The sequence below is a fragment of the Liolophura sinensis genome, chromosome 13 (genome assembly GCF_032854445.1).
Source record: "Liolophura sinensis isolate JHLJ2023 chromosome 13, CUHK_Ljap_v2, whole genome shotgun sequence".
Classification (NCBI taxonomy): Eukaryota; Metazoa; Mollusca; class Polyplacophora; order Chitonida; family Chitonidae; genus Liolophura; species Liolophura sinensis.
This window is the reverse complement of record NC_088307.1, coordinates 5,340,087-5,352,644: the sequence shown is the minus strand read 5'-3', so window position 1 is coordinate 5,352,644 and position 12,558 is coordinate 5,340,087. Positions and strand designations below refer to the sequence as shown.

Genomic DNA, 12,558 nt, shown 5'->3' with positions numbered 1-12,558 from the left:
GAACTGCTATATCTCCGTAATGAAACATGATGAAAAATGGTATGCTTTTTAACCTTTATGTGAGATACTTTAAGAATGAATGAATGAATACATTTCATGATTTGGTCTAGCCTGCTCTTTTCTCTCAATACCACTATAACAGTGTTGCAACCATATGATAGTGATCATGTTAGGTGGAGAAAAAATACCAGATGGCGAGCATGTAAGGTGGAGGAAAAATACCAGATCGCGAGCATGTAAGGTGGAGGAAAAATACCAGATCGTGAGCATGTAAGGTGGAGGAAAAATACCAGATGGTGAGCATATAAGATGGAGGAAAAATACCAGATGGTGAGCATGTAAGGTGGAGGAAAAATACCAGATGGTGAGCATGTAAGGTGGAGGAAAAAATACAGATTGTGAGCATGTAAGGTGGAGGAAAAATATCAGATGGTGAGCATATAAGATGGAGGAAAAATATTGGATGGTGAGCATGTAAGGTGGAGGAAAAATACCAGACGGTGAGAATGTAAGGCGGAGGAAAAATACTGGATGGTGAGCAGTAAAGCAGAGGAAAAATACCAGATGGTGAGTATGTAAGGCAAAGGAAAAATACTGGATGGTAAGCATGTAAGGCGAAGGAAAAATACCAGATGGTGAGTATGTAAGGCGAAGGAAAATACCTGATGGTGAGCATGTAAGGTGGAGGAAAACTACCAGATGGTGAGCATGTAAGACGAAGGAAAATACCAGATGGTGAGCATGTAAGGTGGAGGAAAACTGCCAGATGGTGAGCATGTGAGGTGGAGGAAAAATACCAGATGGTGAGCATGTAAGGCGGAGGAAAAAAAACAGATGGTGAGCATGTGAGGCAGAGGAAAAATACCAGATGGTGAGCATGTAAGGCGGAGGAAAAATACCAGACGGTGAGCATGTAAGGCAGAGGAAAAATACCAGATGGTGAGCATGTGAGGCGGAGGAAAAATACCAGATGGATTTGTTATATTTACAAACTTATCTAGGTATCCTGAATTAAAAAACCGACAGGAATGTATCACTGCTTTCAGTAATTTGAAGAAAAATTGAAATTAATGTTGTAAAATCATCAAAAGTCTTGAAGATAGAGAAAGTTACTGTGATATTTAATATCTAACAGAGTAATGTTTAACTTTAACATCATTTGTCCAAAGTAGCAGTGAGGCACAAGTGGCAGACGGTAGTGGTACCTACGAGAGGAGGTTACTGCGAATGACCTGAAACTTCGTTCTGAGATTTCCATTGGCCTTAAATAGGTGCTTTGAGATTTATTTGGAGGGCAGGATAATATCTTGAATTTTCAGCATCAAAAGACAAAAAAACAGGTTTTGATTTTATTTTTTCGGCTCCAAAGATTCTTCTTCTTACCTTGAAAATTTTTTAGTTCAAGTACAGTTATTGTCCCAACACAAATTTGATGTGAAACACTTGTATATTAGTTGCAAGTTGTACAGTTTACATGTTACGTCACGATTTACACAAGATCACATGACCCATGCTTTCCTCCAATGAAAGCGTAACGAATTCTAATACATGTAAATACGGAAATGGTACATATTAGATATATGGTCACAGTCAATACAAATGTTGGGGAGAGTCCATTTAAAGTTTGGGTAGAACTACATGCAGATATACTCAGTACCTTGTTCTAAACTTAAAGCTGATAATGGTATTGGTCCTTGTTACCAGAGGCAGGTCCATCTGTAAATAGGCTGACCTCGTTGTCACGGTAACAATGGTAGGGTCAGCACAAAAATCTAGAGGACAACTAAATGAAAAAAACAAAACAAAAAATCATGAGTAATATACATCTCATTCTTCAATCTTTCCAACTTTATGAAGCTTGCATCTTTAACGATCCAAGTAAATTATTTTTAGAATCATCCTCATCATAATTACATGCATAAATTTTACTGAAAAAAGCTTCAGGGCTTGAAAAGGTTGAAGGTTTCCAATAAATGACTGACTGACTGACTGACTGAATGAATGAATGAATACTTAGCATTTGTCAATTTCATTTGTTTTGCTGACTGAAACCAGATCTTTTTTATTACTCAGACTGAAATAACACTAAAATTGCTATCTTTGTGTCTTTCACATGAAATGCAAACTCATAATACCATCATAATGATAAATCAGGTTCTTGATTTAATCTCTATTAAAACAACAGTTTGACGATACTGTATTTATGATAACATGCCACTAAGTTGTAGTTACATCACTGTGTCGTGCAATGAGTGTAATCTGAGTGTTATGTTGAGCTATTAATGCGATTAAGCAGCTCTATAAAGCCAGTCATTTGTGTTGGATAGTTGGTTGAAGTTTTTACATCCCACCTATTGAATTCGGCCATTCCCCCCGGCTCCGCCCGGTTTCCACCCATCATATTGCTGGCCGCCGTCGTATAAGTGAAATATTCTTGAGTATGGCGTAAAACACCAATCAAATAAATAAATAAATTCGGCCATTCATTTAACAAGGCTCATGGACGCAAAACAACATCAACGTTGAAGGGGATGTCGTAGCTTAGGTGAATTTGTGCTTAATTATTTATAAATTTAATCACTGAAGTGACCACCTGGTAATCAGTTTTGTGAATGAATGAAACCATTATTTAAACAAAAAGGGTTACTATCAAACTGAACAATTTGGTCTTCCCAGAAGCCATCTATAACAATACATGAAGATTAAACAAGTACTAACAGTATTTACAATTCCATTTTTTAAAAACTTTGAAAACAGTCAATAATACATTCCTACATATATCAGCTTAAATCATAAATAAAAGGAAATGTGTTCCAATTTCCTGGCTGATATAACTTTTCAAATATTGTGAACTAAAAGCACACAGTTGGCAGTTTTATGTAGCATTTTAAACTGTTCATTATTTGAGGTGGTTTCAAACACCTTTTACAACTTGAGGTAAAACCTCACCTTTGCTGAATATCAGTTCTCTCCGCCAAGGTAAAGTTCAGCTGTCTGCCATTCACTGTGATGTAATCAACACAAGTCACCAGGTACGCAGCCAGTCGTTGCGTGTCAATCTAATGCCAAACAAAATTGTCATAACATCTCATTCATCTTTTGCTTTGAGTAGTGGTTAGCTCTTACATTTTATTAAAATGACTTTCAATGAAATTTTTTTCAACAAAGGAAACGTGGTAAAAGCCAGGAAGAAGTCTAATGTAAATGCTACAGTTTACCCAGATGAAACAAAATTTAAATTATCTCATCTGCACAGATGTATTTTCTGCCAATAATAATTTGTATTGTCATCAGAGAACTAACAAGTTTGACAATCAACATGAATTCACCCCATATTTACTGATTTTAGTCACTATTTTCAATCTGTAAATATTAAGTGTTTATCAAGGAATGGATGGATAAGGGGCATAACTGTGAAAGTTGTCTCCCCTGAATCCACACAGGTAACAATGTAACAGAAAGCAGCGACTATAGCTGGAACATTCCAGTATTAAAATGGTGGTAGTACGGCACCCATAGTGAATAATTATTTGCATTACAAACAAGAAAAAAACATACTGACAACAATGGAACAAAAACCATAAACTCTACGTATTCAAGATTATAAATCTGGGAGGAATTACAGGTATTTCGGGGATTAGCTTGATACACTTCATGAATTTTTGCACAGTTTCTTCTAAGCCAGGCCAGTATTCTGGTGGTATATCACTTGTATTACTATTTCTGAATATAGATAGGAGAGAAGGTTTGTGAGTTTTGTATTGAAAAGAAAGGATACATACCTTCAGTTGACTGACATCTCTGTACCCGCCCACATAGATGTCACCTGTCAATCCTGAAAGGTCAAGCTCCAGTGACAGTTGCACCAGATAGTTAACAAGAACGACTTGGCCATTAATGGTTGCCCTGGTAACCTGTCTGTTACGTAAACCTATGATTTCCACAGTGTATGTAATGTCTGGTTGTAGGTCACCATTTCCAATTTCAAGCTGGAAAGAAAAGTAAAGAAAAATTATACGTCAATAAAGTGTTTTCATTTGGTTTTATGTTTATGCTTTCAAATAACGAAAGAAAAACAAACACACCGTTAAATGTTAAATGTGTGACAGAACACAACAGTCTGTAAATTTTTGATTTGTGTATTTAATTGATTGGTGTTCAAAGGCAAAGACCACAATTAGTAAGATGAAGTAAATATCCAATGAAAGACCACTAAAGACCATACTGGGCCCACTGATGTCACTTCCCCCTTTTGCCACTTGATACACACAGATTGCTACATTTCATCATTCAAAATACATCTTCATTTAGAGCTATGAATGCATTTAACAAATGGACCTTGAAACCTGTTAACTTCTGATGACTATAACCTGAACATCTAATTTGTGGAAAATCTGGCTTAATCTGGCAATACGTCCTACTGAAGACATAATTATTTACCTAGTAAAACACCAAATTCATTAAAAAAAAACCTGAATATCGGATAAAATACGTGCTTGTCCATAAAACACAAAACAAAATTGGCATAGCCTTCTGGAACTAGGATATGACGTTCATCATATTTATGATCTAAGAATTCCCAGAGCAATTCTCAACCTGAAAACCAACTAAGTTTTACAGTCTCCCAATCCTAAAAATTACCTCCACAACTTTGTTAGATGTTTTCCATTCAATGTATATCTTCCCAGAATTAACACCCAGAGCAAAGAAATTGTCTCCCCCTTCTTGGTATATCAGCATGCCTCGATCATTGCAGAACCTGAACTGAAATTCCAGCAAGTTATCTGCCCCTGTCAGAGAGGCGGAGCTTGCTGGGAAGCGGATGTATGTGTCGACATCTACAAAGTAGGCTTCTCCGGGTATAACACACTGAAGAAGGACAACTGAAACTGTAACAAAGTAAAAGTATTAAAAATGACAGAACCAATGGAAATATATTCACAAAGCAATTTTATATTGTTTTCTTTCAGAACTAAATAATGTGTCAACTCAACAATAATCCAGGAGCTACTGCAGCTTGAAAACAGTGGTCAGTGGTCACAGTTCAGAGCACTCAGTGCAGAGTGTGTTCACAGTTAGCACCACAAAGAAGCACCAGAACACTATAACAGCACAGATATGACCATCAGAGGGATTATACTGTGACATTACAACACAGAAAGGCAACAACATTTCCATGAGTCAGTTTACACCATAATCCAAAACTTTTGGGCCAAGCCACATATTATGATTTAAACTGCATCAACATTTATCAAATAAGATATTTAAAGACTACAAATTAGTTTGTAAACCTGATTGTGTAAATCAAAGCAGTATTACCATTTATTGGCTGTCATGTTAGTTTGAAAAGTTAATAATTTTTATTTACAAGTTGCTGTGAGAAGGTCTGTGTTTATAGGTTTGCGCTCATGATGTCTTATCAATGAGAAAGCAGAACATATTATAGAGATGATCTGTGGTACTCACAAGCCGTAACAAGGGAGATAATCTGTACAGGAGAGGAACAGGGCATGTTGACAGATCACAGCATAAACACTACATCCTTCAGCTAGTGACATATTGTCAGCAAAGAACAAGGTTAGGATGCATGGAAAAGTCTGGAACATGAAAAACAAACCAGGTACACATACTGCATTATTCTAAATACAAAGACCTGTGCTTCCAAGTCTCACTTCATTTAAAACGGAACCCCTTTGGTAGCCTAATGGTTAGAGCGTCTGTCTCCAAGTCGGGGGAAATCTGGGATCAAACCCAGGTTGGGTCGTACCAAAGACTTTGAAAAATGGCACTTGCTGCTTCCTCTCGTGCTGCTCAGCACTGAGAAGTCAGAGCAAGGAAAGAGGTGTCATGTCTGGTGTCTTCGGCATGACACCGTACTTATAAAGTAGCGGAAGCACTATGCTGGCATGGATTGGCCCTGCCCCAAGAAGACATAGTGTATGTACACACACCTTATGACTCCTTTACATTGTATGACTTCAAAATTGCTTAACTCAACGTAAAACCCAGATCATACATGCATACACTCAGTTATAGTAGTGCATTCTTCGTTATTTCCACCTGTCCAGAAATTTCTTCACATATGAACTTTTGTTTCATAGGGCTTCTTTCAAACAAAAACAAAAACTACAGTAGATATCATAAAATGATATACAATCTTTAAGACTAGTTTTGGTATGCTGAATTTTGGTCCAGTGTTTCAAAAATTATCACAAAATGTATACTAAAACCCACGCGTCTCATGTTGGAGGAAGCTTTTGATTTCACCTTTTGTTTGATAAATTTACCTAACTGAAACGTGTAAACACCCTACATTATTTAAGCACCTGGATTGTAGTATTCCTTGAAAAGACTTAAGTCAGAAATTAATCGCATATGCCCACTAAAACTGAGAGGGCTCCTCTTTTTTGCGAAAGCAGCCAATTTTGTGAAGCCAGCCAAAGCTACTTCTGTGTCAAGAGATGTGTTTCTGTATACAGAGATACGGAATCAATTCTGATTGGCTGACAGTGGAGAAAGGGTTTCCTAGGTTAAATCTTGCAGCTTTTGTCACACTTTAATAAACGTACCAAACTTAAAATTCAGCTGAGGGCAAGGTGTAGTCTGGACATGCCTTTCTCTCAGACCAGCCAATCAGAATGGATTCTGTATCCCTTTAAAAGACGGGTCATAAATGATAAGATGGAAATTTGCTCTGAATTCATCTCCTAAATTATAAAAAATTGTACCGTATAAAAACTGTTGTGGCTAGTTTGGGAAGATAATGTGGAAACAGTAGTTTTCTGTTGTTCCCGATCAATTTTGCGTGGTGTCGCTTGACGTCACCAATTGTTGACATATATAGCCACAAATGATGCCATACTTTCAAACACGTATGTCATTCCAGAATACAGGTAAGCACCTTACTCGATGTTATATCTGTCTCATCCATCGTGACAAAAGGAGTTTTCACGTCACATTGTGAATATCGTACAGAAACTGATGAGAGTTTTGTTTTTGAGGACTCTTCAATCATAGGGATTAAACAGTGTTATTGGTAAGATCGTAATATTCTTCAGTTTTCCTTACTACCTGATACACAAATATAATGTAATAATATAATGTGTTTAGTTACCCTGTCCTCTCAGTCAAACCTGGGGCTATAAAATCACTAGGGCCTATAAGAACAAGTTACTGATACAAAAAAGTGAATAACTGAAAATGATGCTACTGTTGAAAGAAAAAGATGTTGGTATAGCCTGAGTGATACAAAATATTTGTTTGGTGTTTTTTTTTTTCTGTTTCTTGTGTCTAAGTCTGGGTTGTTAGTTGGACAATTTAAAAAGTTCTGTATGTATAGCCCATGCCATTTTCTTACTGGTACAAGACAATAAGATATAATTAGAAAGAATTTAATTAGGTTGTAGTCTTGATACTATATATATATATATATATATATATATATATATATATATATATATATATATATCTTGTCTGCTTTACTACCTAACTACAAGTGACTAATATAACAGACTGTTACCTTAGTGTAACAGTCGTGAAATGTTAGCCTACACAATGTTACAGTAATGTTACACAACTTCTACTAAAGAAAGAATCTATTATGTAAGAGCTTACCAGGTTACATAATAACACCTGAAGCTCAGGTGATAACCCTTACATAGTCAGGCTAATTGTTGAAGATCTGTTGAAGATACAAAATGACTACAATATTCAGCCGAATGGGCTCAGGTATAGGCATATATACTTTACTGTCTGTTTCTGAGGTGGTATTCACATCATTCGTAGTCCTGACAGCAAATATAGCCCTGGTCCAATTTTCACAACTGCAACTCATTGTCATACAACAAAGCCCTTAGGTACACACCTATAACGGGCTTTACTCACGTACGCAACAGGTTGACGTGTGTATGTTTTGTTACGTGCTGAGAGCGCATTAACAGCTGATGAACTGTGTCACTTTACAGTGTCCGCGATAGAACACCAAAAAAAATCAAGTTAGGTATCCCAAACTTACCTAAAACACGGAGAAACTTTCACATTTTGTAGCCTCCGGTCCTCTTACGTGTGACATATGTGCACATACTGTGCTGAAACGCCCTAAATCCAATCATTTATCATAAGCGAGCAGAGGAATCGATATTTGAATGAACCCCGCCACATGTCACCTGCGGCTATATGCACCTCCATTCGCACAAGAGCTCCAGACTGGGACGGTCTATCGGCAATCTGGTTTCCATGTGTGTCCTCCGGACACGCCCTGGTTTCCTCCCACCGTAATGCTGGCCGACGTCATATTACTGAATATTCTTCAACACGGCGTAAAACTCCAATAAAGTATATAAATAAATGATACAGGGCTATATTTGCTCGATATGAGTGATTATTTGTTCTTTAGTTTTTCTAAGGCTCAGTGGAGTCTTGCACAAAGCAATTCTAGCTCAAGTTGACTGTAACTACCATGGTAACATATATTATTAACATGTGTCACCATGGTAGCTACAGTCATCTTGGCCTACGATCACTTTGTGCAAAGCGGCCCCAAGGGGACTGACTTTGAATCCAAGGTTAGAAAACTTCGAAAATGAACGATTGTGCCAGCATTCATGTATTCATTTAAAGACGGACATTTACAATAGAACACTTTCAAAATAATGATCTAAAAAAAAAAAAAAGAGAGAGAGAAGTATTTTAACCTATTTATCGGTAGGCCTACCTTACTATATGGACCCATACATACTTTCTTCGTGAAAAGAAAAAGACCGCTATCTTCTTGAATGTTTCTTTCAAGAACACAATATAGTCGTCAGCCAACTGAATAAATGTGGCAAAACGGATACTTGGAAATAACACGTAGGCCTACATTTAAACTCTGTTAAGATATAGGCCGTAAGGTTATTGTACTGATCAGTGAGTGAGTGAGTGCTTCGGGTTTAACGTCATACTTATCAATTTTTCAGTCATATGATGACAAAAGATCCGTAGAGTGCATGTAATGTGCCCCCTTGTTGCAGGACAGATTTCCACCGCTCTTTTAGGTCTTAGGAGTGAGTGAGTGAGTGCTTGGGGTTTAACGTCGTACTCAACAATTTTTCAGTCATATGACGACGAAGGAAGCATTAGGGTGCATGTACGTGTAATGTGCCTCCTTGTTGCAGGGCGGATTTCCACCGCTCTTTTATTTAGTGCTGCTTCACTGAGACGACTTACCGAAGGCAAGTAAGCCGCCCCGCCCGAGCCATTATACTGATACGGGTCAACCAGTCGTTGCACTATCCCCTTCATGCTGAACGCCAAGCGAGGAAGTTACAACTTCCTCTTTTCTTAGGTGTGACTCGATCAAGGATTGATCCTAGATCTACCGGTCCCGAAGCGGACGCTCTACCAACTGTGCTATCCGGGCCGGTCTTAGGTCTTAGGTGTGACTTGACCCAGGATTGACCCTGGATCTACCGCTCCCGAAGCGTACGCTTTACCAACTGTGCTATCGGGGCCGGTTTGTACTAATCAACGCAATTGCCTAGGCCATGGGTAAATATAAATAACTATATCTACGAAGCTATCACAAAATACTGGGACTCTAAAGAAGCTTTTCATCCACTGGCGTGTGTTACAACCAATATAACAAACCCGTTTTGAAATAAAACTTGCGTACAGATATTTCAAAACGGTCACGCTGCGCACACTGTAAAGTGAAACAGTTCTTGAAACATTACAGTTCCAAAATGGGTTCCGTGCGGAACGCGTTTGAAAAATAAAATTTAAAATGAGTTGTGCGCACAACATGTTTTGAAGAAATCTTAAGTTTAAAAATTATTTTCAAAACGGACTGCCGTAAGGCATGCAAACTGACCCAGATTCTGACCTGCATGACTGCACTCTAGGCCTATATACCCCAGTATTAAGTCTTAACATCAGATTTAACTTCAAGCCAACTTTTCAATTTTGTACTTTGCCCCCCCAAAATTGTGTAAGTTAAACAGTAAGTTAAACAAGAACTAAATCAGCTGCTGTTTCATTTTGTCTCAGTACAACAGTATTGAGTATACATATATATATATAGTCCCCTGTAAAATGACTTAATACCCGTAGTATAGTTAATACACTATTCAACGACCGAGCCCATCCAGATGACATTTGATACAAAAAATAGAAATCCAATATTTGATGACATGACAAGAGTTTGTAAAATAATAATTCACCTGCCACCTGAAGTCGAAAAAAAAAAAACACTGACGCAAAATTGGTCTATTACGTCGTACTCAACAATATTTCACTTGGACGATGGCGGCCAGCATTATAGTGGGGAAAAACCGGACAGAGCCCGGGGTAAACCCACAACCATCCGCAGCTTGCAGGTACGCCTTTCCACGTATATGGCCGGAGAGGATGAGCTGGACTTTATGTAATAAACAGGCAATTGTATCGGGATGCCACTTATAGCTAATTAAACCATGATATGGCCAAAATAACGGTGAAAGTAGCCCCCAAAATAACAAAAAAAACCCAAAAAAACGAAGAGATCAGGCTGTAGAGACTGATAAAATTTCAGTCAAACCTTTGTGAATCAGGCCATTATCATTCCTAAGTACGTCTGAAATTATGATATTTGTTTGAAAAAAAAAACTCGTATACTGAAAAGGTCTTCCAGTAACATGCAGTTGGTCGTGGGTTTCCTCCTGGATCTGCCTGGTTTCCTCCCACTATAAATCTGGCTGCCGTCGTGCATGTGAAGTATTCTTTTGTATGGCTTAATACTCCAGTCTTATTTATTTACTTATTTATTTGACTGGCATTTTACTGGGCACTCAAGAATATTTCACTTATACGACGACGGCCAGCATAATGATGGGAGGGAAACCGGGCAAGGCGCGGGGAAAAACAGCAACCATCTGCTAGCTGCTGGAAGACTTTCCAGGCTTTATAAATCTCCAATCAAATAAATAAATAAATAGAAATCAGTTCAACTCCACGCGCAAACAGCTGATAACTCTTTGCTGGGAAGAGCATTGCAGCACCTCGCCAAATAGGCCTACCTGAAAATTTCCTGACTCCACCAAAAGTTAGATTCGAAAGCACGATCTCATTGTTCGAAAGTACCATCGAAAGGTTTCGCGAGAAATGTGAGAAAACACACACACACAGACAGTATATCGAGAAATGCTTTATAGGAGTACTGAAGCAGTGGAAACAAGCCCTTTTATAACCGTAGTATTCATGTGCTGCTTTATAGTCACCCCAACGGCAAACAGAAACTATACGTACATATGGACGGGTTTCCACTTTAACTGAATAGAAAAGGGGAAACAGAAATATTGAAAATATACTGAAACCAGCCACAGCTTATTACCCGGTGAGTACAACACTGAGTATAAATCGTAAGATAAACGAAAATAGGCCTTTAATGCTCAAATATAATTCAATTGCCAAAATTTAATACAAACTGTATTGCAAATTTGATTTGGACAATGAGAAAGACACATTTAAATAGCTTTGTAGGCGAGACCAACACCCTTCTTTTCCTCGGATCCGTGGTAAATACAGTACATTCAGAATTCTCGACATTGATTTATTGAGCAAACGTTTATTTAGTATTGAGCAATTAGGAATAAACTGACATTTCGTGGACATTGAAAATTTATCAGACGTTGTAGAAGAGTAGTGGGGAGAGTGAGTTTAAAGAAGAACGCGCAATGTCTTCGAAAAAAACTTATTAGATCAAAGTTAGAGTAAATCCCGGGCTAAGTATAGATCCTTGTGGAACACAAGATTTCATTCGTTCAGATCAGCTGAGTCTGTTGCTTCATGGAGTATCTTGGGAACATTTTTTCGTTCACATTTTAATCGGTATATTAATATACAGACATATATTATCGTTGTCGTTGATCATTAATCATTGACATATAATAAAGGCAATGTATGGCTTAGTACTGATCCTGGTAGAGCAGAAGTGTTTAGGTCCTGTGAGTCTATACCTATGCATAAAACAATTTGGTATCGGTTAGGCATATAACTCCTCAACCAGCTGTACACGATTTGTTCTGGAATTCGTAACATAATGATCTAATTTGGATACCAAAATCACGATTTTTTTTTTACAATACTGAAGGCTATTCAGAGATGAAAGAATTTGACGAGAGTGTAATTTTCTTTCTCATGAGCTCACTTTAATGTTTCATGAAGAGATCGGAGAACATGAATGGTCGTGGAATGGTTAAAACGATATCCACACTGTCAAAGGGAAAATAATACTTTTTTTATAAGTTATGGAAGGGGAACAATTCTTCGCTACATATTTCATTCCAAAATTTTTTATCCGAATGACGAATATCAGAGTTGCACGATTCCAGATGAGAACGAAAAGATTCCTAGACAAAAAGGTTTGTGCAAGTTTTATTTACGAAGATGGATATACTTCATGCAGTATTTAGCGGGAAAAGATTTTAGCTCACCTGTACCGCAATACCCACGCATCTCTTCACACACCCATACCCACACAACCTACCAGAACTGAAATAGCACGGAAGTGGTGTTGTGTCGAGTTAATGCCACAATGAAAAA

The 12,558-nt window shown here is 37.8% G+C and overlaps 1 protein-coding gene across 1 annotated transcript in view; it reads right to left on the bottom strand.

The window, feature by feature from the left end:
* Window positions 1–5,512, bottom strand: part of LOC135480463 (protein crumbs-like) — a 62,878-nt gene extending 57,366 nt beyond the window's left edge. Inside the window, 5 exon segments of the mRNA XM_064760301.1 lie at window positions 1,658–1,783; window positions 2,950–3,059; window positions 3,783–3,989; window positions 4,642–4,889; window positions 5,467–5,512. Of these exon segments, the coding sequence (XP_064616371.1) occupies window positions 1,658–1,783; window positions 2,950–3,059; window positions 3,783–3,989; window positions 4,642–4,889; window positions 5,467–5,512 (737 nt within the window).
* Between the last annotated feature and the right edge of the window lie 7,046 nt (window positions 5,513–12,558).